The sequence below is a fragment of the Marmota flaviventris genome, chromosome 16 (genome assembly GCF_047511675.1).
Source record: "Marmota flaviventris isolate mMarFla1 chromosome 16, mMarFla1.hap1, whole genome shotgun sequence".
NCBI classification, from domain to species: domain Eukaryota; kingdom Metazoa; phylum Chordata; class Mammalia; order Rodentia; family Sciuridae; genus Marmota; species Marmota flaviventris.
In genome coordinates, this window is record NC_092513.1 from 58,290,684 (window position 1) to 58,313,236 (window position 22,553).

General features: G+C 50.4%; 1 protein-coding gene and 1 long non-coding RNA gene across 2 annotated transcripts; both read left to right on the plus strand.

Moving 5' to 3' along the window:
• Positions 1-5,081: 5,081 nt before the first annotated feature.
• On the plus strand, positions 5,082-8,310 carry LOC139702160 (ral guanine nucleotide dissociation stimulator-like). Its single transcript, XM_071602600.1, has 5 exons — positions 5,082-5,261; positions 6,149-6,242; positions 6,362-6,476; positions 7,867-7,982; positions 8,149-8,310. The coding sequence occupies exons 2-5, from the start codon at positions 6,222-6,224 to the stop codon at positions 8,308-8,310; spliced, it is 414 nt and encodes a 137-aa protein (XP_071458701.1). The 5' UTR covers positions 5,082-5,261; positions 6,149-6,221.
• A 570-nt stretch (positions 8,311-8,880) lies between these two features.
• On the plus strand, positions 8,881-12,659 carry LOC139702196 (uncharacterized). Its single transcript, XR_011704787.1, has 3 exons — positions 8,881-8,966; positions 11,505-11,621; positions 12,615-12,659. It is a non-coding gene; the product is annotated as an uncharacterized lncRNA (long non-coding RNA).
• The last annotated feature ends 9,894 nt before the right edge of the window (positions 12,660-22,553 follow it).

Here is a 22,553-nt window from a genome sequence, read left to right on the forward strand (position 1 = left end):
CTGGTTTTCCTGAATAGAAATCCTCTTGCATCTTGAGTGAATAGGGTTATGCATTGTGCAGAGGGTGTTGGTCCACTGAGCATCTTAGAGACTGTCCTTTATGGAGCCTAATGATCCTCATTGGGGAATGAGGCCAGGGTCCTAATTGTGGTTAGTGTGAGGACACCCTGGGTTAGCAGAGGGAAAGAAGGACAAGGGAAACTCAGATGTCCCTTCATGGCCCCTGGAGTTAGAGGACTTACCCCTTTGCACCTGGGATCAGGAGACCTCATTTCCTTGAGGACACACACACTCAGGGGTAGGTCTTGAGTGTGGGGTCCTTACTGGGGTCCAGGGCTGTTGTTAGCCACCAGGAATGACAGTGCTCTCCATGCTCAGTGGAGCCATTTTTGCCAGGAAAGAGAGCCCATGGTCACGCCTTGTCCAAAGCATCCCACACCAGGGGCTCCCATCCCTAGCACTCCTGTCCTGAAAGGAAGCCCCTCAGAGGCAAGGTGGGTCCAACCACCTCCCATGAGTTCACTCATCACTGTGTTCCAGCAGTCACCCCAGTTAACAGTCCTGATGGGATTGGATGTGGCTCAGAATGTCACCCTCATGAGCTCTACCCTGCTCCAGCTGCAGTTCTGCAGTGGGAGAAACACAAAACCTCAAAACACATGCACATGAATGAAAAGAGCAAGAGCCAGAGCCCAAACAGGCCAGGTGTGGCAAAGACAGCTGGAGTGCCTAGGTTGGGACTCAGAATTATGTCAGTGGGGTGGCACTGCTGCTGGCACCAGCATGATAACAGAGAGTCAGCCCTGCTCATTTTTGGGAGCAGTGTGTTGGGGAAGGCAGCAGAAATTGAGAGGTAGGATTGAGTTTGGCCCTAGGAGGAGGTTGGGTAAAAGGCCAGTGTGGATTGGAGTGCCTGGGCAGATAGAGATTGGATGCCTGGGCAGATAGAGAGAGGCCAGGGCACACCCCAAAGCCTGGAGACTGCAATTGATATTCAGCGTTGTGAAACACCATCTCCCCTCGTACTCACAACTGAGAGCAAGAGGCATTGATGAGTTCAGTTGGTGTGCAGCTGCATCCAAGTTGGCTCAGCTAGGCACCTCTGTTTCCTTGTCTCAGGAGGCTAGGAGTCTAGGCTCCACTGAGGCTCGGCTGGGAGGATCAGAGTCTGAGTTCATGCCTGTGTTCCTGGTAGGATCCATGTTGGCTAGCCTCAGTGTTTTTGTAATGAGAGGATGGGTGACTGTCATGTCTTTATCACAGGACACACTTGCTAAATGAATTTGTTTGCTCTGAGGAGGAAAGAGAGAGAGGGGAATGGTGCTGGAGACAGGGATGCAGACAGGGGTCAATGACTTGGCATAACTCAGTCTTGGAGATGATATCCCATCACCTGTACCCACTTCAATTCCCATGAATCCAGAGGCTGAGCCCCCTTGAGGTGAGGGGTGAACTGGTTCTGGGCAGCAGGATGCTCTGGTACCTCGGAGTCCCTGAGACCCCAACACTAGACACACTTGGCCCTTTTGAAATCTTAGGAGAAGCCTTAGGAAGTTGTATGGCAGAGGGGAGCAGCCACTGCACCTCAGTCGCCTCCAACTTGCCATGGTGCAGAGTGGGAACTGCACCTGTAAAGGTCAGGCGAGCGTCGGAGGAAGAGACCACCAAGAGACTGTCTCATGCAACAGCAAAGGGTTTATTGGGGGTCCAGCATGCTGGGGCTCAGAGCTCACCTGAATAGAGCAAAGAGCCCTGAGAACAGCTTAAGCAGAGCTTATATACTTTCCTTGGAGAGGGCAGGGAGGGAAGTTACATTCTGCAGTTTGGCAGTTGGGGACAGCCCATTCTGGGAACAAGATTAGCAAACAGTTCTTAAGATTTCAACAGTGTTTTGTTAAGCATACAGAAAAACGGAGTGACAAGTACCTATTTTATTAACCTTTCACACCCACGATGGGACGGACATTGGCCACGTCCCTGTGTGGGACACAGGCCTGATTGAGTTGGGGTGCATTCTTTGTCTCTCCCCTTCTTGTGATTGTCCCATCTCTACATTTGTGCTTTAGCCACCTGTGAGTCCCATCTCTGGTTTCAGAGAGAATAGAGGGTGTTATGGGCCAATAGACACAATAACCCCTAGAGATTAGATGCTACCCTGCTTTCCAGAAAAGACTGGGCACACCATGAGTTGCACAATGATGGGACCAGGGTCCAAAAGCTGCTGAGAGGGAAGGACTGTTGTGAATGCATTTTTGAAGGCTCCAAGCTGGAACTCTAGTGGCACCAAGCAGGGCAGATGCTCGTGGGGGTATTTGGGTAGTTGTTGGTGAACACATGCGCACCTTATATGGGTAGGCATGGAGGAGAAATCAGCAGCCCATAGGGCTTTTGAAAGTGGTCTTATGTGAAAAGAGGCTCAGGTATGGGCACAGGAAATGACATCATCGCCTTGACAATGGATCAAACAGAACATGGAACCCTGGTATCCAGGCACCCACTTCACTGACCAAGCCATCCGAGCTCATTTGGTTGGAGACACTGGAGTGAGAAGGATGTTCTCCTGTGGTTGCAAACAATGCCGAGCCTCAGGCTCCCAGGAATCTCAGGGGGGCCCACTAGCCCTTTTGTGGATACACTGGGTGAGGCTTCATCTTAGATGCCAGAGCCTCTGGCGATTGTCGCAGAGGAGCTCAAGAGTAACAGTGAGTAGCACAGGGCAGGGGAGCCCAGCAGGCCCTCTAGTCTGATCCCTGATGAATGGCCCAGGACTCCTATTCTGACTGCGTGCGTGCGTGCGTGTGTGTGTGTGTGTGTGTGTGTGTGTTTGTACTGATGGGAACTGTCCCATTGTGCTTTGACTCTAGTGTATTGGCACAAGGCATTTTTCTGTTTGTCACCATTTCCATTTTGAACCCACCATTCTTGGTCCCAACCCAGGGTGAAAATGATCAGAACACGGAGGAGCCCTTCAGGGTACAGAGCCTTGAATCTTACAGGCAGGACCAGCTTAGGAATGAGCTCCTGCCTGACATTTGTGGGAGGAACCTACATTTCAGCAGCAACATGGGGTTAATCTCCTGGGATTTCATCCCCACCCAGCAGGTGCTGGATCTCTTGTTCCCAAGGTAAGCACCAGACCACGAAGCCCAAGTGTGTAGCCCCCCTCATGCCTGGGTCTTGGGGCTGCCATGTACCTCTCAGGGACCCAAAGGTTTGTGATACCTAGTGAGATAGAGGACCACGCTCATAGTGGAATGTCAGCCCCGAGTGGGATGAGTCCTGGAGGTGCCTGCCACAGCCTTGAAAGGGGAGTGAACTCCCGCCTCTCAGGCAGAGAAACCATCCTGACTCCAGCTGATCCACAGAGGTCCGTGGAGCAGTCCCCACACACTGGGCACCACAGCTCAAAGGTATGCACTGAGCTCATTCCCAGGTGGACTCAGTGAGGCCAGATGGTCTTTCTGGTGTGATGTTGGCTTCGTGAAGAAAGTAGATCTGTGCCAGAGGCATCTCAAAACTCGGGCCTTGGGCAAAGCACTTTTGGGTTAATAAAGACATGTTAGTTTCCATAGTGGGCCAGAGCTTCCTAGCTGGGACATAGCTGGACAGGGGCTTTGGAGATGGCAGCTCCCACAACCAGAGAGATATGTGGGAATCAGCAATTTGGGCTCATTCACTGATGAACAAGGAGAAAGCACCCACTGTGTGAAGACACGTTTCCAGTCACGTTTCATAATTCAGTGAAAAATGGGGTGCAAATGACTGCCATTGTGTCCCTTTTCATGGGGGTCAGCCTGAAACCGCAGGTGCCATGAGTACATATCCTACATGTGACAGCATCCCTGACTCCATGAGGCATAACTGCACGTTGTCCTCTTCAGTGAACATGGTGGACCCTGGACCAACTTCAACATGGAATGGACTTGGGGTCAAGAGGGTGCTCTCCTGTTTCCAGAATAGGGACTTGCAAGGTGATTTGACTTGGGAAGGCTGAGGAAAGACTGTTCTCCCCAATTCTGTTTCCTGCATGCAGTGTAAGGTCCGGGGCTTCAACAGTAGGAGGGGTAAGGCAGGGAGTTGTAGGTAGTCATGGTCCTCTGGGGAAGGCCCTGGGACGATGGATCCCCCCACACTACACCTCCCAGTCCTCCCCCAGGGCCACAGAGATGTGCTCTGCACTCATGGGAAAAGAGAGGTCCGTTGCTACTCAGGGGGACTCAGTGAGAGCTCACAGAGAATGAGGTAGCATTGCAGCCCACGCCAGGGGAGGAGGTGTCTCTGGAGCCCTGAGAAGAGTGGGCAGGAGGACAGACACTCCTGGAAGGTGCATTCCAGGTTGGAGAGCACGTAGCCAAGAGGAAGAAGAGTGTCAGGCCTGCCCAGAGGAGGGGAGAGCTAGTCATACCATGGATCTAACGCTCCTTCTTTGAAGGTTCTTTGCCTCGCGACCTGTCCTGTCCCTGCCTGTACAGCCACTGTGACTTGTCTGAGGTGGACTGGTGTGTTCAGAACCAGGGAAGGTTCAGGAGTGTAGCGTCAGAGGTTTGCTCTGGAGGCTGTGGCGAAGGCAAGGCCAGGGTTTTGCTGACTCCCCTCCTGCCTCCCCACAGTGCCTCACCTTCCTTCCCGGGGACCTGGGCGGACTTCTACACCGAGGCTTCCCATCAGCCTCCAGGCTCTCTGAGTCTGCAGCTGCTGCTGCCATCCATGTGGCTCCTTCTGGGTGGCTTGAACCTGCAGCAACAAGCACACCACCTGCTGGCCCAGACTGAAGATGGCAAATCAAGCCAGGCAGAGCCTGAGAGCCAGGTGGACTGGGGTGAGTACCTAAGGGTATATGAGGAAAGGTCTGACTGTTGTCCCACTGCGGGGAGTCTGTATGCGTGGTGTTGGGCTGGAAATTAGAATAAGCCTTTGTCCACTCAGGAAGTGACCCCAGTCTGCAAAGAGGTCCTGTGTGGGCTAAGGGCCTGAGTTCTTCCTGGCAGCAGGGATATTGTCTGTCTGTGCGAAGGTCAGGGCAAGGCAGTCATGTTGGCATCTTTTCTCCTCTAGCTACAAGCTCAGTTCCTGTCACGGCTCCTAAGCCAACACCAGAGCCAGAGCCTTCTCCCTGGGAAGGGGCAGAGCCAGAGTCCAGGACATCAGGGGTCTCCACTAGGAACTCCTCACGGCCCCAGTACAACAAGCGGGTGGGAGGCAGCTGCCTCATTCACGTCTACCTGGAAAATGAAAGGACAACAAAGTATAAGAGCATCCTGGTGAGTCTTCGAGCAGGGGAGTCTCCTGGGAGCCCACACTGGGGAAGACCGAGTCCACAGCAAACACCTTGGACTAGGCCTGTCTTCTTAAATTGGAGCTTCTGAAAGGTCAGGAAGGAGAGCAGAAAATGAGGAAGAGAGAGTTCGGTGTTAAGAGCTTGACCTGAGAGGCGGGGAGCAGCAGCATGCCAGGTCTGGGTGGGAGTGGGCCTGCGTGTTTTGGGGTGTGCAGGCCAGAAGTGCAGGAGCGAGTGCTGGGTTCAGAGGAGGTCAGAGAACTATCGAGGGTACAGGCCGTCCTCTACTGACCTTGGTATTGAGGAGGAGTATATTGAACAGTGGAGGTTGAAGCAGAGGAGTTGGCAGTCATTTTCTTGTGTGTGGGAGGTGATATGTTGCTGGTTGAAGGGAAGGGAGCCATTGTGGGATGATTAGGGTGGGTAGGTGTGGGTCACAGCCAACTGGGGGCCTTGGAGGGGTCCATTAGTGTCCTAGTTTGCATGTATGTGAATAGAGAGTTAGCGGCTCTCTCTGCAGAATTTTCCTGGGTGTGGAGTATCCATCATGAGACTCTGGTGTCCAGCTGCAGGGGAGCCATGTTGAACCACCTCACCTGCTGGGTCCATACCTCCTGACACCCCAGCAAGCACTGACACTCTTGAGGCCAGCAGCTTCCATGCCTATCATTAAAGAGTCCTGAGTATGTGTTGTTCCCTGGCTGTCAGGACCAAAGCACCTAGGGATTGTTCCTGATCTGCACACAAATGCTGCTGCATCCCAGACCAGAGCAGGGATATGGAAGCTCACTGGACCATACCTCCCATCTTTATGGGACTAGAGTGTGTCTGTGCAAAGCCTGTTTGGTCCTTGTTCCCTTCTCCCTGTAGGGCATAGCAGGTTCAAGCAAACTCTTGTACCAAGATTGGGCTAGAAGCACATAGGAAGACCCCACATGATCACATGAAGGCCTCAGGTAGCAGGGTAACAAGATGGTGCCCTTGTGTTGAGAGCTCAGTTGTCTCTGATTGTCCTTGAGCACTGTCCTCTGGGTAGCTACTCCCAAATTCCCTCTCTGATGATCTTTCTCCAACCCTGCTCAGGTGACCTGCCAGGACAGGGTTCCAGTCATTATCCGCAGGGCCCTAGATGCACACTTGCTCCAGCAGGAGGACCCAGAAAACTTTGAGCTTCTGCAAATTGTCTCGAACCATCAGAGTAAGTGGAACAATCAAAGGGTAGGGAGCAGTGAGTCACAGTGGGCTCAGGATAACTGGGAGCCAAAACACAGTGTGCGTTGGCCCAATGCCCAGGAAGAGTATGGTGGGACTTGTGCACGAAACAAAGTGTAATGATGGGGCATAAATCTGCAGGTTCTTCATGTTCCCCAGGGGCTGTGGACCTGCCTACCATGTGTTCTTTCCTTGGTCTGAGGAGGCATTGCAAAGCTATTATCCATGAGGGGCCAAGAAGAGAGGCTCCTTTGTCTTGTGTCAAAGAAGACAGACAACTACAGGGTGCCTACTTTGGCAGCCTTTCCTGACTGAGATGAGTACATGAGAAAAGCAGTTCAATGAAGAATCATTTCTGGCTTCCAATCTTTCTATTCATTGCAAACTGAGTCCACTTAGGACCAGAGGCCATTTCTAGAGAGAAGTGTGTGGTAGAATAGAACCCTTCACAGCTTGTAAACTCTTCTTAGAGAGAGAGAGAGAGAGAGAGAGAGAGAAAGAAGAAGAAGAAGAAGAAGAAGGAGGAGGAGGAGGAGGAGGAGGAGGAGGAGGAGGATTAAGAGGAGGAAGAGGAGGAGGAGAAGGAGAAGAAGAAGAAGATGGCGGAGGAGGAGGAGGAAGAAGAAGAAGAGGAGGAAGAGGAGGAGGAGAAGGAGGAATAGAAAAATGAAATGAAAATGAGTTGAAGGAGGAGACAATGAACAAGAAGGTCAAGATGACTATAAGAAGAAGCATGAGGAGAAAATGAAGGACAAGAACAAGAAGGAGAAACACAAGCCAAACAACTAATATAAAAATAAATCGATTAAAAATGTGAATGAGAATTATACTGATGAGGAGGAAATGCAGAAGTGGGGAACTCAAGAGAAACATATTTCTCTGTATGGCACAGCCCTGCTGTGGACATCCTCCACCCACGCCTAACACACCTCCAAACCATACCCCTCAAATTAGCATAGCCCTGTATGAGTGGATGAATCCACTGGCAAGGTGGAGGCACCCACCTTCAAGTGCTTTTCCCCAAACCCACCTGTGATCATTGCTGCAGTGGGGAGAAAACCTTCAATACATGAGTCTTTGGGGGCCAATCCAGATGCAAAGTCTAGCTGTTTCTCTTTGGCAGGTTAACGTGAACTGAGAGGTTCTGGGGTGCAAGGGGCTATTTCCTTGAAAGGTGTTCCTGTAGTGGACCTCCTGTGCACAGAGGGTCCTCAGGGAGGAATCAGTGGGGAGTCTTTGGTGGAACAGTAGCTGGATTTGCAGGCTCTCAGGTCTGTGTGTGAGACCTGAGCTGGCAGAGGCTCTCAGTTGTGGGGGAAGTTGGGTAGTGTCTTCCTTGAGTGTCGCCTACCATGCCTCTGCCCCTGCCTCTCCAGAGCTGAGGATCCCTGCTGATGGGAACGTATATTATGCCCTGGATGGCAGAGTGGATTATAACTTTCTTCTTCGGAAAACAGCTGCCAGCAAGTGGTTCAAGGTCAAGCCAAAGGAGGTAAACAGCCACCTTCTTCAGTCTTTACTCCTGGTGCCACTCCACATCCTCCAAGGTGACAAGAACCTCAGGTTCTGGATGGATGTTGTAGAACGCCCATAGAGCCAACTGCCAGGCTGGGTGGGGTTCAGCTGCTAGGCTTTGCTGATGTTGTCATCCCCCACAGTTCTTGGAGCCTTCTATGGCAGTGGCATCCAGGTTCCCAGCAGCTGTGAGCAGCAGCTCTGCAGTGGCTGCAGGACCATTGCCCCAGGCCACCCAAAGCAATGAGTGCTGCATGAGAAAAGTCACCAGTAGCAGCTCCTCACTGCTTCACTCCAGCGAGTAGGTGGAAGACAGCCGCTTGGTTCATGTCCTCCTAGAGGGACAGAGCCGGAGGGAGACAAAGTGCATCCTGGTAAGCCCGACAGCAGGGCTGCCTCCTGGGTGTCCACACAGTGGAAGGCAGGAGACACAGCCAACCCCGGGGCAGTCAGGACCAAAATTTTCAGTGTATCTCCCTCTTCCACCCACAAAGGCAGCCTGCATCCCAGAGCACACTTGGCACGCAGGTCCCTGGCCCATTGCTCTCATCTCAGTGAGATGAGAGTGTGTCTGTGCATAGGCAGTTTGGTCCTTTGACCTGAGTGGAATGTGACTCCCCAGGGGGAGGGGAGATGGCAGGTACAGGCGGACATTTGTACCAAGATTGTTCTAGTAGCACATTGCAAGAACCCAGGGGGTATATGGAGGCCACACTCAGGTAGCAGGATAACAAGATTGTGCCCTTGTATATATAGCTGAGATTTCTCCTGAATGTTTGACCAGAATCTTATGGGTAGCTCCTCTAAAACCCATTCTCTGATGACATTTGTCCCACCCTGATCCAGGTGACCTGTCAGGAGAGGGTGATGAGCCTCATCCGCAGGGCCTTGGACCAAAATTTGTTGCAGCATGAGGATGTGGACAACTTTGAGCTGCTGAGAATGATGTCTCTGCATGAGAGTAAGCAGGACAATCAGACAGTGGGGAGAAATGATCCACAGTGGGCTCAGGATAACTCACAGCCAAGAGAAAGTGGGCCTTGGCCCCAAAATAGCCAGAGTGTGGTGGGCCTGGTGCAGGAAACCAACTGCAATGATGGGCGTGTCCAATGTGGAGGTGCTCAATGAGGCCCCAGGGGGCTGCTGGACCTCCCTAAATGTGTTCTCCCCTGGACCTGGTCTGGCAATGCAAAGCTAATATCGATGAGGGGCAAGGAAGAGAGAGGCTCAATTGATCATCAGTTTGGTTTATGGCTCACTGATAAGGATGCCTTCAAATGAAGAGGAGGAGAACATGGGTCCTGATTGGATCAGCATTGCTATGGACGGAAGCAGCACAGGTCCCAATCCATAGCCAGGATATGAGAAGTCCTGCCTACTCACAAGAATGTCAGGATTGCAGCAACTGGGAACAGAACTCAGTGAAGAGGAAGTCAGGGCCAGGGGACACCTGTTTGGGTTCTTTTTGGAACAATTCCAAGTCCTCTGTGCCTGGGTTACCATCTCCTGAAGATATCAGAATGGCCAGGTTATTATTCCTTCCAGCAACTAAGAAGGGCATCTGAAGAACATAGGCCACAATGCTGAGCTGTCCACAATGCAGTGCTCTTTCCTTTCTTGTGAGCCAGACACTCCTAGCCTCCACCATCCCAGCCTGTCCACAATAGAACCCACCATCTGTCGGGCATGTAAGTGAGTTTTCTCATTTTCAAACACCACCTCATTTGGGTTGGCTCTGTCTTACACATGAGGAAGACTGAGGTGCAAGGAGCTAGCAAGGGGGCAGTGTCTGTGAATCTCAGGGACTTGGGAGGCTGCGCAGGAGGATGGGGATTTCCTAACAACCTCAGAAACTTAGGGAGACCCTGTACCCAAGTAAAAAGGCCTGGGAATGGTCTCAGTGCTTAAGTGCCTCTGGTTTTATCCCTGGTACAAAAATAAGCCAGTCAATAAGGAATTACCAAACTGAGATTCTACGAAGGTGATTTCAGAAACACACTTTCAACCCAAGCATCAGTTGAGAGCAGCTCCAGACCAGGGGAGGTTTGTGTGTAACAGACATCAAAAGTGAGGACTACCGGGGGCCTGGAACCCACTAGGTGTGATGGCATCTATGCCTTATGGCAGGAGGGTGGCAGTGATGCTGGCCCTCTCCTAGATTTTGAAAACCTTGTTTTCATTGGGGAAGCTTTTTGGAGGGGGAATCTATTTTAGCAATCCCGGTCCAGATGAGGTGTTGACTACCACAGGTAGAAGCCTATCCAGAATGCGGTGTCTGTTATTCGGTCTTTCCTGACTGTGACAATGACAAAGAAAGGAAGTCACTTTTCTTTGGTCTTGGTTTCACTCCCGACCATTGATTGAGAACTGATTTCATCTTGGGGTTCTGAACCGAGGCTGCATCTGGGCAGAAGAGTGTGATAGATTTGAACTCCTCAGAGGACGCCCAACCATTGCCAGAGAAAGAAGGAGGAGGAGGAGGAGAAAGAGGACATTCCTGAATGGGGAGAAGATCATACATTGAAGAGCAGGAGGAAGAAGAAGAAAAGGAAGGAGGTGAAACAGAAGGAAGGGTGGAGGGAGATACACAAGAAAAAGAACAAGAAGGAATCATGTAAGAACAAGAAAAAGACCCAGAAAGAACTACAAGAAGATGCAGGACAGAAAGAAGAGCCAGAAGTAGAACAAGAACCAGAATACAAGCACCAAGCAGACAGCTCATGATGAGGAACAATGGGAAGGAGAGCGAACCTAGAATACTAGAGTTCTCCAGGGATCACCCTGCTGAAGTCCTCCCATGTCCATGCCCAACACACCTCTGATGGATACCACCTCCCCTCCGCGTATTCATCCATAAGTGGATTCATCCAAGGATTCCCTGAATGCCCATGTCTGAGCATGGCTGCACTGTGGAGAAAGGCTTAAGCACAGGAGCCTTTACCAATCCTGATGCAAAGCCTAGCAGTGTCTCTTTGGCAGATCTGACCTGCACTGAAAAGTTCCGGGGCCCAAGGTGCTGTTTCCATTGTCAGGTGCTCTTTTGGTTTAGAATCCTGTACATCATCTTCTCCAGGGAAGAATCATTGAGGGAGTCTTTGGTGGCACTGTAGCTGGATTGGAGGGCTCTCAATTCTGGTGTAGGCCCGCCCTGGTGGAGACTCTCAGGGGTTGGTGGTGTTTTGTGGTATAATCCTTGAGTGCCACCTAACAATTCTCTCCACTTCTCTCTGCAGAAATCAAGGTCCCTGACCACTCACTCATATATCTGTCCATGAATCCACGAATAAAATATCATTTCATCGTGAGGAAACGCCCCCAGGTCAAGGGAAAGGAGGTAAACTCCTACATTATTCAAGCTGTACTTGTGCTGCCATTCCACTTTACCTGGGGAAATAAGAAGCTTCATCACCTAGACATATGTGCTAGAAGCCCATAGAGCCAACTGACAGGCTGGGTGGCTTTCTGTTTCTGGGCTTAGCTGATGTTCCATCCCCCACAGTTCTCAGAATCAACCTGCAAGTCCTCCAGGCCGCTTTCCCACAAGCTGGTGGGAGACACCTGCTTAATTCGTGTCCACTTAGAAACACAAAGTCCAAAGATGGCCAAGACTGTCCTGGTAAGCCTGGGAGCAGGGGTGTTCCCTGGTGCTTACACCTGGGTGGGGAACAGACACTGGCCCAAGACCATGGACTACTCATGCCCTCTTGAATTTGGAGCTTCTGGATGATCAGGAGGATAGATGGGAATCAAGAAGGGAGAGGTCAGTGTGAAGGGCCGGAGCTGAGATGAGGGAGAGCAGCAGCTTGTCCACCGCCATGTCTGAGGGAGTCTGTGTGTCGGGTGGAAGCATGCAGTCTGGAAGGGTAGGGGCAGGTATGGGTGACAGATGAGAATAGGACAGGACCTAGGTTGCAGGTTCCCCTGTATGGGATGCTGGCGTCCATGGAGGAGGACAGCAGTATGAGGTTCTGCATGTTCCTTGAACAAGGAGCTGAGAGGGTCTGTCTGCAGAGTCGATATGGATGTAGAGCAAGCACACTAAATGTCCAGGTAACCTGCAGGACAGGAGCCCTTTCCAATGACCACCCTTGCCGGATGAGGTGTCCTCCTACACCCCAGCCAGCACTGAGCCTCTGGAGGCCAGGAGCTCTCGTGGCTATCTTTCAGCACTCCTGTGTGTGGTCATGTTCCTGGGTCTATTTTGGGCCCTGGCAATCCAGACCAAAGCCTCTAGGTTTTGTGCCGGGGCTACCCCAAATGCCGCCTGCATCCTCAGGCAGACCTGGGATCTTGGAGGCCACTGTCCCATTCCTCCCAACTTGTGGGATGAGATTCCATGTGTATACAGGTAGTGGGGTCCTTTCACCTCGAGTAGAGTGTGGCTCCACAAAGAGCAATGGCAGGTCCAGGCAGTCCTATGTACAAGGATTGGCCAGTAGCTTATGGGAAGAGCCCACGCGATTAGCAGGAGGCCAGCCTCAGGGAGTAGGGTCATGGATGTTGCCTTTGTATTTAGAGTTGAGGTGCCTCCATAATGCCTCTGCCCACTGTTCTTGAGTAGTCACTTCAAGGCCCATTTCCTGAAGGCCTGTCTCCCATGCTGCTCCAGGTGACCTGCCATGATAGGGCTCCTGTCGTCATCCGCAGGGCCCTCAAGCTACACTTGCTTACTCAGGAGAAGCCGGAGGAATATGAGCTGGGCCAAATCATCTCTCATCGTCAGAGTAAGTGGGACAATCAGATTGCAGGGAGCAAGGGTCAGGATGTGGACTCAGGTCAACTCTTAGCACCAAAGAGTAGTCTCTGACCCGCAAGAACACTCCAACAGGGTTTGTTGGGGCTCGTGCACAAAGCCAACTGCACTTCTGCAGGTGTAAGGTCTCGAGGTTCTATGGTATACCCCAGTGGCTATTGCGGCCCCCCACCAGGTGCCCTCCTCTGGACATGAACAGGCATCCAAAGCTGACATCATTGAGGAGTGAGGAGGAAAGCCTCTTCCCAGGAGCCGTATGGCTCCGTGGTCTGGGATAGGAGTGGTTTCAGAGGGACATGGGAATGCATGGGCTAAAGATGGAACTGGCACTTTTGTGGACTGAAGCAGTACTATTGAAAGCCTTCTTTGTGACCAGAAAACCACTGCCTGGGCAGAGTAGTGCCAGGATTCTAGCAAGCAGTAACTGGATGAAATTGGAAAGAAAATACAGGCTGGGAGACAGCCTGAATCATCTGTTTTTGGATAAATTCCATGGTCTTCCGCACCTGAGTCCACTTGCCAAGGAGTGATCACCATAGCCAGGTTAAGAACCCTAACTAAAGTCACATGAGGGCTTCCTGAGCACGTTGGCCACAAAGCTCATCTGATAATAATGCCAGAGCTTTTTGGTTGGTTGGTTGGTTGGTTTTTGTGAGCCAAACACCACAGCAGCCATGATCCCAACTTATGTACGCTGAAGACCACCATCCCTATGAGTTCTAGGATCAATTTTCTCCGATCTTAACGTACTGTTAGGTCAGTAGAGCCTTTGGAAGAGGAAGTCTGTCTGAGGCCTTGGTAGCCTAAGAAATTCATAGCAGAGATCCCCGCATCCAACCCAGAAGGGATGGAGAACAGGCTGTAGGTTAGAGGAGGGTGGCAGGAAACAGGTGTTCAGAGGAAGGAGAAGCTGGCTGTTGTATTCCCCCACTAGGGGTCATGGCACCACTGGACCATACACCATGTTGGAGGGAAGCATTCCCTTTGCTGGTCTTTGGAACCATTGTTCTTAGTAGGGCAGCATTTGGGATGTGGCCTCCATTCTCAGAGGCTGGTCCACATGGAGGCGGGCTCCACCAACACAGAAGCATGGCTCTAATGTGGTATCTGTGCTGGTCAGCCTGTCCTCACTGTGGCCATACTTGAGGAAAATAACTCAGAAGAGGAAGCCTAGGCCTTTTCTCTGGGTTTCATAGCTTTCTCTTCGGTTGTGCCCTGAGGGTCTCCATAACGCTCTAGTGTGTGGCAGTGGAGAGCTCCTCAGCCCTTGCCAAACAGGCATAGAATGGGAGAGAGAATGAGGCTGGGAGAGAGGAAGAAGAGGGAAAGACAGAGAGGAGAAGGAGGACCTCTACTTGGAGGATGAGGATTCAGTGGAGCCAACAGGGCCAAGGTACTATTGCCCAGGGCGCAACCCTGTTTAGGTCTTCCTCCAACCTTACCCAACCTTTCTTCCAGTCCCTCCTACCTCCCAGTAGTATGTTCATCTTGAATGAGAATTTCATGATGACATCAGAGCACTCACCATCGAATGCTTCCCTCCAAAGCCACCTATGAAGATGGCCCATGTGGGGTCTGAATCTTTGGCACAGGAGCCTTTTGTGGGAGATTTCAGATGCAAGCCCTAGTGGTGTGCTTTGGCAGACGCAAGAGGACCTGGGATGTTCTGGAGTCCAAAGCCTTTGGTAGGAACAGACATTAGGTCTGTTGAAGTGCTTTGCCTAGTTTTTCCTTAGGGAGGACTGTGGAGGCTGTCTTTGTTGGTATTGGTGCTGAATTGGAGAGCTCTCAAGTGTGTGGCTCAGGTCATTTCTGGCACAGGCTCTCAGATGTTGGGGTGTCCTAGGGAGCACCTCCTGAGTGCCACCTTCTTTTTGTACACCCCTCTCTCCCCAGAGCTGAGGATTCCAGCGCAGGCCAATGTATTTTATGCAAAGAACCCTCACACAAAATCCAACTTTGTGCTGCGGAAAAGGAGCCTCTCCCAAAAGAATGATGAATGGATCCAGCCTCAACCTCCCTCTCGTCCTACAAAGAAGGCTCCAGCCCTCCTGAGGATGCTTGCAAAACCATTCTACTGCTGTGTGCCTGGGCGGGGCTGAGGCAGCCCAGGAATATTTACATTGATTACTATTTGCTTCAAAGTTTGAACCTATAGTTTGCCATTGTCCTTGACCTTGTTTAGTAAGACAGTTGTTACTCTATCCTGTATTTGCTGTTTCCATTAATATATTATTATTTTAAAATATATATTTTTTTTGTTACCTGATCTACTCTGATGATTTGAGTATATTAATGTAGCAGTGATTCCTAAAGGACACATCCAAACCAACAGGAAGGAATGTTTCATTCTATCAGCAAGAACTTTAGTTTTTAGGAGTATGGCAGATGGCATTATCTGAGTCAGTTTTCCAATGGGGGCAATGAAGTATTGGCTATCATGATACAAAAACAAACAAAGACAAACAAACACACACTAGAGCACACACACACACACACACACACACACACACACACTAGAGCATACACACACACACTAGAGCACACACACACACACACACACACACTAGAGCACACACACGCACTGAGAGATAGATAGACAGATGGAGTTGGTCTCTCCTGAAATACTTTGGAGACGTGGTTCTGATTTCTCCCATTTTAGAGTATTTTCAATTGCATAAGGTGTCCTGCAAATGAATCCCATGTCTGAAGAAGACATGCATGTGTACTTCACATGCCACTTTTCACATAACCAGAAGGTCATGTCATGTAATATTTTTCTTGCAGCTGTGTTTTGACTGTGAACCATCCCATGAGGTCAGCTGTAGAATTTTCCACTGGTAGCATCACAATGGGGATCCACTCTTTGGATTTGGGGATATTTCTGATTTTCTTGATTCAGATTGCAATTATATACATATATATATATATATATATATATATATATATATATATATATATATATATATATATATATATATATGGTTTTTGATCAAAATTGTGCATTTGATGATAATGAATGCCATGCATCTAGGAATCTGTAGACTCTAGACAATGAATGAATGTCTACTGTTGCCTGGACTGGTCTGCAAAGTCCTGTAGCATTTGAGCATGTGTGAGGGCTTTATAGGGCTTGCAAAATGGTCAGATGGTCCTACATGAAGCTGAGCTCCTAGTGGTCTCCTCCACAGCATAAGGGCCAAGGAGAAACCAACTTCCACACAGAAGATGGGAAGCTACCTTATGAAGGTGATCGTAGGTGTGGGACACTCTTGCTAGGACCCTTTTTCTATTGGGCCAGAACTGTGCTCTGAATGTGCTTGCTGAGAAGAGCTTGGAATTTTCTAACTGAAGCAGTTCGTGCAACCTGCTTCCACTTGCAGGAACAAAGTGTGTTCTCCTTGAGCACTTTGGGTTGTCCCTGGTTGAACTAGAGTGTGTCAGAAGCACTTGTAATGATTGGCATTCATGGTTTCATATTGAAGCCTCTGTGCCATCTGTCAACCACTGATGGCTGCAAGTGGGGCCCTGCCATTCAATGAGTTTTCTGAAAAAGTAGGAGTTTTGGAGAACTGATCTTCTCAGCATTCCCCTTGCCTCCCCAAGTTGGGTGATGTCAATTATAAGGCTTCCTTGGGAGCACACATTTTATATTGGGCTGGAATTGGACTCTGGATGTGATTGCTGAAAATAGCTGGGGAGTGGGAGAATGGAAACTGTTTGCTGCAAGCAGTTTCAATTTGCTTTGTTGATTAACTTTGTTGTAAGTGGGCACATGCTATTTTTTTCTGTGTGACCTAGAAGAAATCAAAACTGCTTTTTACAGGTGACAGGCATGCTTTCACATTGAAGCCTCTGTGCCATTGATCAAAAACAGTTCACTCATGTGGCACCTGTACTTCAAGTGAATGTTGTAAACAAGTGTGACAAATGGCTCTCAATGAGACTTTGGAGAACTGATCTTCTCAGCTGGTCCTCTTTTCCCCTGCAAGTTGGTGATGCTAGATTCAAGAGATCTCTTTCTGGCACCCTTCGTGTTTCATGCCTGAACTGTGCTCTGAAAGTTCTTGAGGAGAACAGCTTAGAAGTGCAGAAGTGAAGCTGTTTGTGGAAGCAGCTTCAAGTGGCACAGGCTAACTTGTTCTCAGTGAGCACATGGGGATTTTTCCCGGGTTGAAGCAGTGTGAATGAGAATGGCTTCTCAGAGCTGGTAGGCATGTTTGCATTTGGCAAACTTTGCCATCTGTCACCCAGAGTTCCTTGCATGAAACCTGCATTTCCAGTGTTTTCAGAAAGGTCTGATGAGTGGTTTCCATGGAATTTTGTGGAATTGATCTTTTCAGCAGTCCTCATTGCCTTCTCAAAATTGGTGATCCTGGTGCAAGGACTCTCTTGTCAGCCAATATTGTATTTTGGGCTTGACCTCGGCTCTGAATGTACTTGCTGTACTTCCCATCTTTCCTCTCTCTGGTCCATTCCTCAGATCCCATCCTCCTTTCAATAGGGCCTCATCCAGGAAGCCTGCCCATGTGCCTCCCACTTGATTTAAACTTCTCCAGTGCACTTGTTGTCAAAGCAGGGACTCCGAGGAGAGAGGGGCTCTCCATTCTCCACATTGATGTCTCTCAGCAGGGAGGACTCCTCCATGCTTGGATGGCAGGGCTGTGATCACCTGGAAGGTGGAAATAGGAGGCTTCCAGGGGGCTGGTGGTGTTCCTAGCCAGGGTGCTTGTCACTGCAGTGCATTTAATCTGTGGACCTCAAGGAGCCTTATGCTGCAGATTTGTGTACTTCTGTATCTGTATGCACACAGTTCTTCATGTGGGGGAAAAAAAGGAATGTTTCCAAAGTTTGCTTTATATTATACTCAACTGGTAATTTACAAACCCCAGTGTCCCATCTTAGCCCAGAGATATTCCATCAGCCCAGGGCCAGTGGGTGGTCCAGGGGTCAGTATTATGTACAGTTCCCAGGTGGTTCCAGTGTGCAGCTGAATTTGAGAGCCAGTGTACCGTAGGATTTTCCCCTTGAGGTTAGAACTCATTGACTTCCTCTTATGTCATTTGACTGGTTCAGGATATTCCTTGTCTCATTAACTATCTGTGAAATCTTCAAGTTAGCAATCTCTGGTCATTTCTACCCTCTGATGGCACCTGGTTCAACAGCTTGTTGTTGGTTGGGGTCGGTCATGGGCAGTCCTGGGTCACAGAGAGGGACAGGAAGACCATAATGTGGAATAGTGGTGTAGAGAGTAAGGGTGGGGCCAGAGCCCACACTGTGGTTAGGGTAGGGAAGGGATCTGAAGAGACTACCTTGAAAGCGAGATCTGGCTGCGTTAACCAGGAATCAGGGCCTGGAATTGGAAGCAATGACAGGGCTTCTGACTAGAAATGACACATCCTTCTGGGCCGAGATGAAGGTCCATCCAGGCAGAGGAAAACACAGCGGATGTAGGAGAGGGGGATGGTCTAGATCACAGAGCAGCTCCGTCATCATATCATAGAGAGTGAATTTTTTTCTTCCAGTTGTTGGTAAATGCTAATTCATTCACGTGTTACATTCACATCCACCTCGTCCATCGGAAAGGCCGCTCAACCACCACAGGCAGTGATATCTTGGTGGATGTGTGCATTCTAAAAGGAGGTGAGGTTGGCGCCAATAGAGTGTGTGGGCACTCAGGCATTGGCAAGCTTGCTTTGGAGAGCGAATCCTCTAAATGTTATTGGGCTGGCTTTTGAAAGCTCATGTGGTTTGGCTAGATGTAGAATTCTTCCACACAATTAAGCATGGTGTATATTTTAGAGAGCATGATCACTGAGGGGCAGGTTGCGGGTGTGAAGCCGTGAGAGTTAACATCTATCATGTTTCTCACCTGGAGTTGGCTACCTACAACTGGTGACAGTGTTTTGCTACTGCTGAGCAATACTGAACAAGTCTCTGGTCCAGTAATCCATTGCTGAACTACATCACCAACAAAAAGACATTGAGTGAAATTGAGGACCAGAAGAGCCCGGGAACCACCTGACAGCTGCCTTAAAGTCCTGAGCTCTGGCACATCATATGCCAACTCAACTGGGTATCAACCTTGTCTTCCTGGGCTCATTAGAACTGTGTGCTTCAACTTTCAGAAGCAAATGCAGAATGATAGAATCTTCTCTGAGGACACTTTTCGAAGTCTTGTTTGCAGCACGTCTTCTAAGTCTTATTTGCAGCATGTCTTCATGGAATGAGTAGTCGTTTGGCATTCTGTTGTACTTAAAATTTCATGAGATTCTGCCCCTACTTGGTAGCTTGTGTGAAAGAGACTCGGCCTGAATGCATTTTACATGCCAAAATATGGCTTGTCTTTTCTCCTAAACCTATCAGGGCAGTCAGAGCAGCCAAGGAGTACTATCAATTCAGGCATAAAATGGCCAGATAGACTGGGGTCACCGTACACCTTTCTAGAACCTTCTTGCATGCTCTGGCTTCCCTGAGGTAAAGTGTGGGGACCCTGCGATCCAGATTTGTTAGCAAGTAGTTTTCTTGGGAGGCGATGCTAGAAAACTCCAGGTGGGAGCAGGAAGTGATTAGGAACTGGAAGACAGGGTGTACCAGCCAGTTGTTGTCACTGAGTGAATAAGCACAGTCCTGATAAGGAATGCTGGAGGTCCATGTAGATCATGCTACTAATAGAAGTCCTCTTACAGGGTGAGAGAGCTGGGGTGTTCTCCACCCACTCCTTCCAGCCATGGCAGGAAGCTGCTGCTGGCCTGCACTGTAGGCAAATGGGCCATGGTGCTGGGGGCTGGAGGTCAGCTGGGATGTGAAGAAATGGCATAGTGCTGGACAATGTCATCCAGCTTTGAATCCCTGGGATCTTTAGCAGGACAAGGTCAGAGACTGTGCTCAATGTAGCGTCTACTTCTCAGCATAGTGCCAGGCGCACAGCAGACCTTCATCAATACCCGTGGAATGCGCTGGCTGTCACCAAATAGTGATTCACTGCAGGGCCTTTCCCAAGTCCTCTTCTACCTCAGAGTGCCTGTGTCTCGCAGAGAGTTAACCAGTTTCCCAGGCCCCACTAGAGTTCCTGGTTTTGCCAATCTGGGGTGGGGTCTGAAAATGTGTGTTTGTAACAAGGTCCCAGGTGACCCTGAAGGTGATGGGTCTCAACACAGGTGACTTTCCCCCTCCCCTGGGGTCATTTGACAATGCCTGGAGATCTTTTGTGTTATCACAAGTAAAGGGTGCTGGTGCAAAACTCAGGTAGAGGCCATGGGTGCTGCTGAATGTCTACACTGCACGGGGAAGACCTCTGCAGACTAAGAAGGATCTGGCCTGATGGGCCAAGGGCGCCAAGGTGAGGAACCCAGTGTGGAGTACAAGCACATGAACTTGGGTGTGTGTAGGTATGGCCTTGGGGCTTGTTTCAAAGGTGGCTTCTGTCAGTGCAAAACTCCAGCACTTCTGAGTGGCAGCGTTTCTAACAAGCTCTGAGCAGGGATGCTGGTGCTGCTGACCAATCGACCACACTTTGAGTAGCCAAAGTGACGTGGAGTTCTTAGGACACCATGAACTTCTCAGAAATGCAAAGTGGACATCTCCTGCATTAGTTCAGAAGAAAAGAAACTCTGAGTTTGAATAATCCTCTTTGGACTCATCTAGTTGCAAGTTTGCCCTTAAAGCAGTGCTGAGACAGCGGGACCAGGTGGGGGACAAAGCTCCACTCCTCTCCTAGCCTCTCCTAACCTCACCCCCCCAATGGCACCAAGGCCAAATTTGGGGGCCAAGAGAGGTGGGGCAAAGAACCTCACCCCTCCACACTGGTGCATAGGCCTATCCACAAGTATGGCTGTATGCTGGACCAGTAGTCAGTGACGGGTAAGATCCAACTGCAGTAGTACCAACCTAAGACAGGAGGCTGACACCTTGTGGTCAGCTCATTTGATGACGGGTAAGGACCATATGTAGTATTGGACAGCCTAATAGGCACGGTCCCTAAGCCACATTGCTTGTTGTTTAATTAAACAGAAGGGGGGAGATGCTGAGAGCCATAACCCAGTCCGAATGACGCATGGCATTTTTGCCAGAAGAGAGTAGTTGAGAGGTGACGCCAGCAAGCCATTGAAATGATAATGGTTATGTTAAGCTGTGTATATTAGACCCCTGCTGTCCACCTGCGCCTGCTACTTTGGAGTTCTAGTTCCCATTGGTTGGGGAAGTGCTGGAGGAGGGATTTCCGGTTGTTGGTTCCTGGAGGAGCTGCGTCACGTTCAGGAGAATTCCCGGGGAGCGTGTGTGGAGTGTGCTGGTGGACTTCAGAAATAAAGTTCGTTCCTGCTTCAGTGGCTCGTGATTTGTGCCCAGCCAGACTGCGGCAACAATACCTTTATTTTGTTTATTTATTTTTATGTGGTGCTGAGGATCGTACCCAGTGCCTCACATGTGCAAGGCAAGGGCTCTACCGCTGAGCCCCAGCCCCTTTCTTAGCCTTTTTTTTTTTTAATAAGCAGGCAAAAGCTTGGAGACTTCAAAGAATGTGAAAGCTCTGGTTGACTCAGTTCTTCAGGTTCTGAAACTCACACTTTGATGTCGAATTTTTCCTTCTTAGGCAGGATTGGCGGAAAAAAGAAGTGGAGGATTTTTGTATGGCTCTTGGCAAGAGCACTCATGAATAACTGCATTAAGGAGGAGAAGGAAGATGGCGGCGAGGGGAGTGCATTGCCCCCGTGTGCTGCTTCACTGTGTGGGAGTATGACAAGTCAGGACGGCTAAAGGATATCTTGTTAGGAATTTCCAGCAATAGTGGGGTGCTCCGGAACCTGGAGGAAGGATTTCCATCGCACGAGGATCAGCTACGGGGACTCAAACGCGAGAGGTTTGTCGCACGGAGGGTAACACTGCTTATTCAGCAAATCGCCCCGTGGCTAGAGTCTGCAGCGCGCGCTGGGATAGAGACGCAGGGTTACAGCGCTGCAGTTTCTGCCAGCCGCGCAAGCACCGTACTCAGGACTGAATTCTGGGTTCGAGACGGGGGAAGGAAGCGGTCCATCTCGGTTCTCCACACCGGTCAGACCACAGAGGAGGCCAGCAGCCACTATGTTGGTAAACTGATGTCACCACCCCTGTTTTCGACTGACCGCAGCTCATTCAGCCATAGAACAGGTAATTTCAGGCTGCAATTCGCCTGCGGCTTGCAGACAGATTGCTAGGGTTCAGCGCCTGGGTGCTTCTTAGAACCTGATCTTATCGGAGCGAACACCGAGCGCGGGGCGGCCGAGTTCCGGCTCCCGGAACCGTCCCGGAACCGCCCTGGCCCAGGGCTGCTGAGCCTGCGGAGGCTGCTTCTTGGACCCTGCTCCTATCAGAGCATACAACAAGCACTAAGCAGCCGAATTCCGGCTCCCGGAACTGAGCCCGCGGGGACTGCTTCTTGGAGCTTACACTTATAGGAGCTTACACCGAGCACGGAGCGGCCGAGTTCCGGCTCCCGGAACTTCCCTGGCCCGGGGCTAGGAGCCCGCGGAAACTGCTTTTCGGTCCGGGTCCTGCTGAGGGCCGGTCAGGACTCACCCGGTGCTTTGGTTGCCCGGCAAGGGGAACTAAATGCTGCCATTCGCATAGGATACCAACATGGCAGAGATCTGATGTCTGCAGAAAGCGGCGGAGGAGAGAACTTCATCAATACCAGCGGTGACATAAGCAGTTGGTCTCCTGGTAGGGGGGGTGAGGCACAGTCACCCGAGTCTCCTCAATTTGTCGTCGAGCCAGAGGGGAGGAGCTGGGCCGCCGCCAGCGCCCGGAGCAGGCCCA

Coding starts and splice junctions, on each gene's coding strand:
- LOC139702160 (XM_071602600.1), top strand. CDS start 6,222: ATGAAGGCCTCAGGTAGCAGG. Junction 6,243..6,361: donor TGAAGGCCTCAGGTAGCAGG/GTAACAAGATGG, acceptor AACCCTGCTCAG/GTGACCTGCCAGGACAGGGT. Junction 6,477..7,866: donor AATTGTCTCGAACCATCAGA/GTAAGTGGAACA, acceptor CTGCCTCTCCAG/AGCTGAGGATCCCTGCTGAT.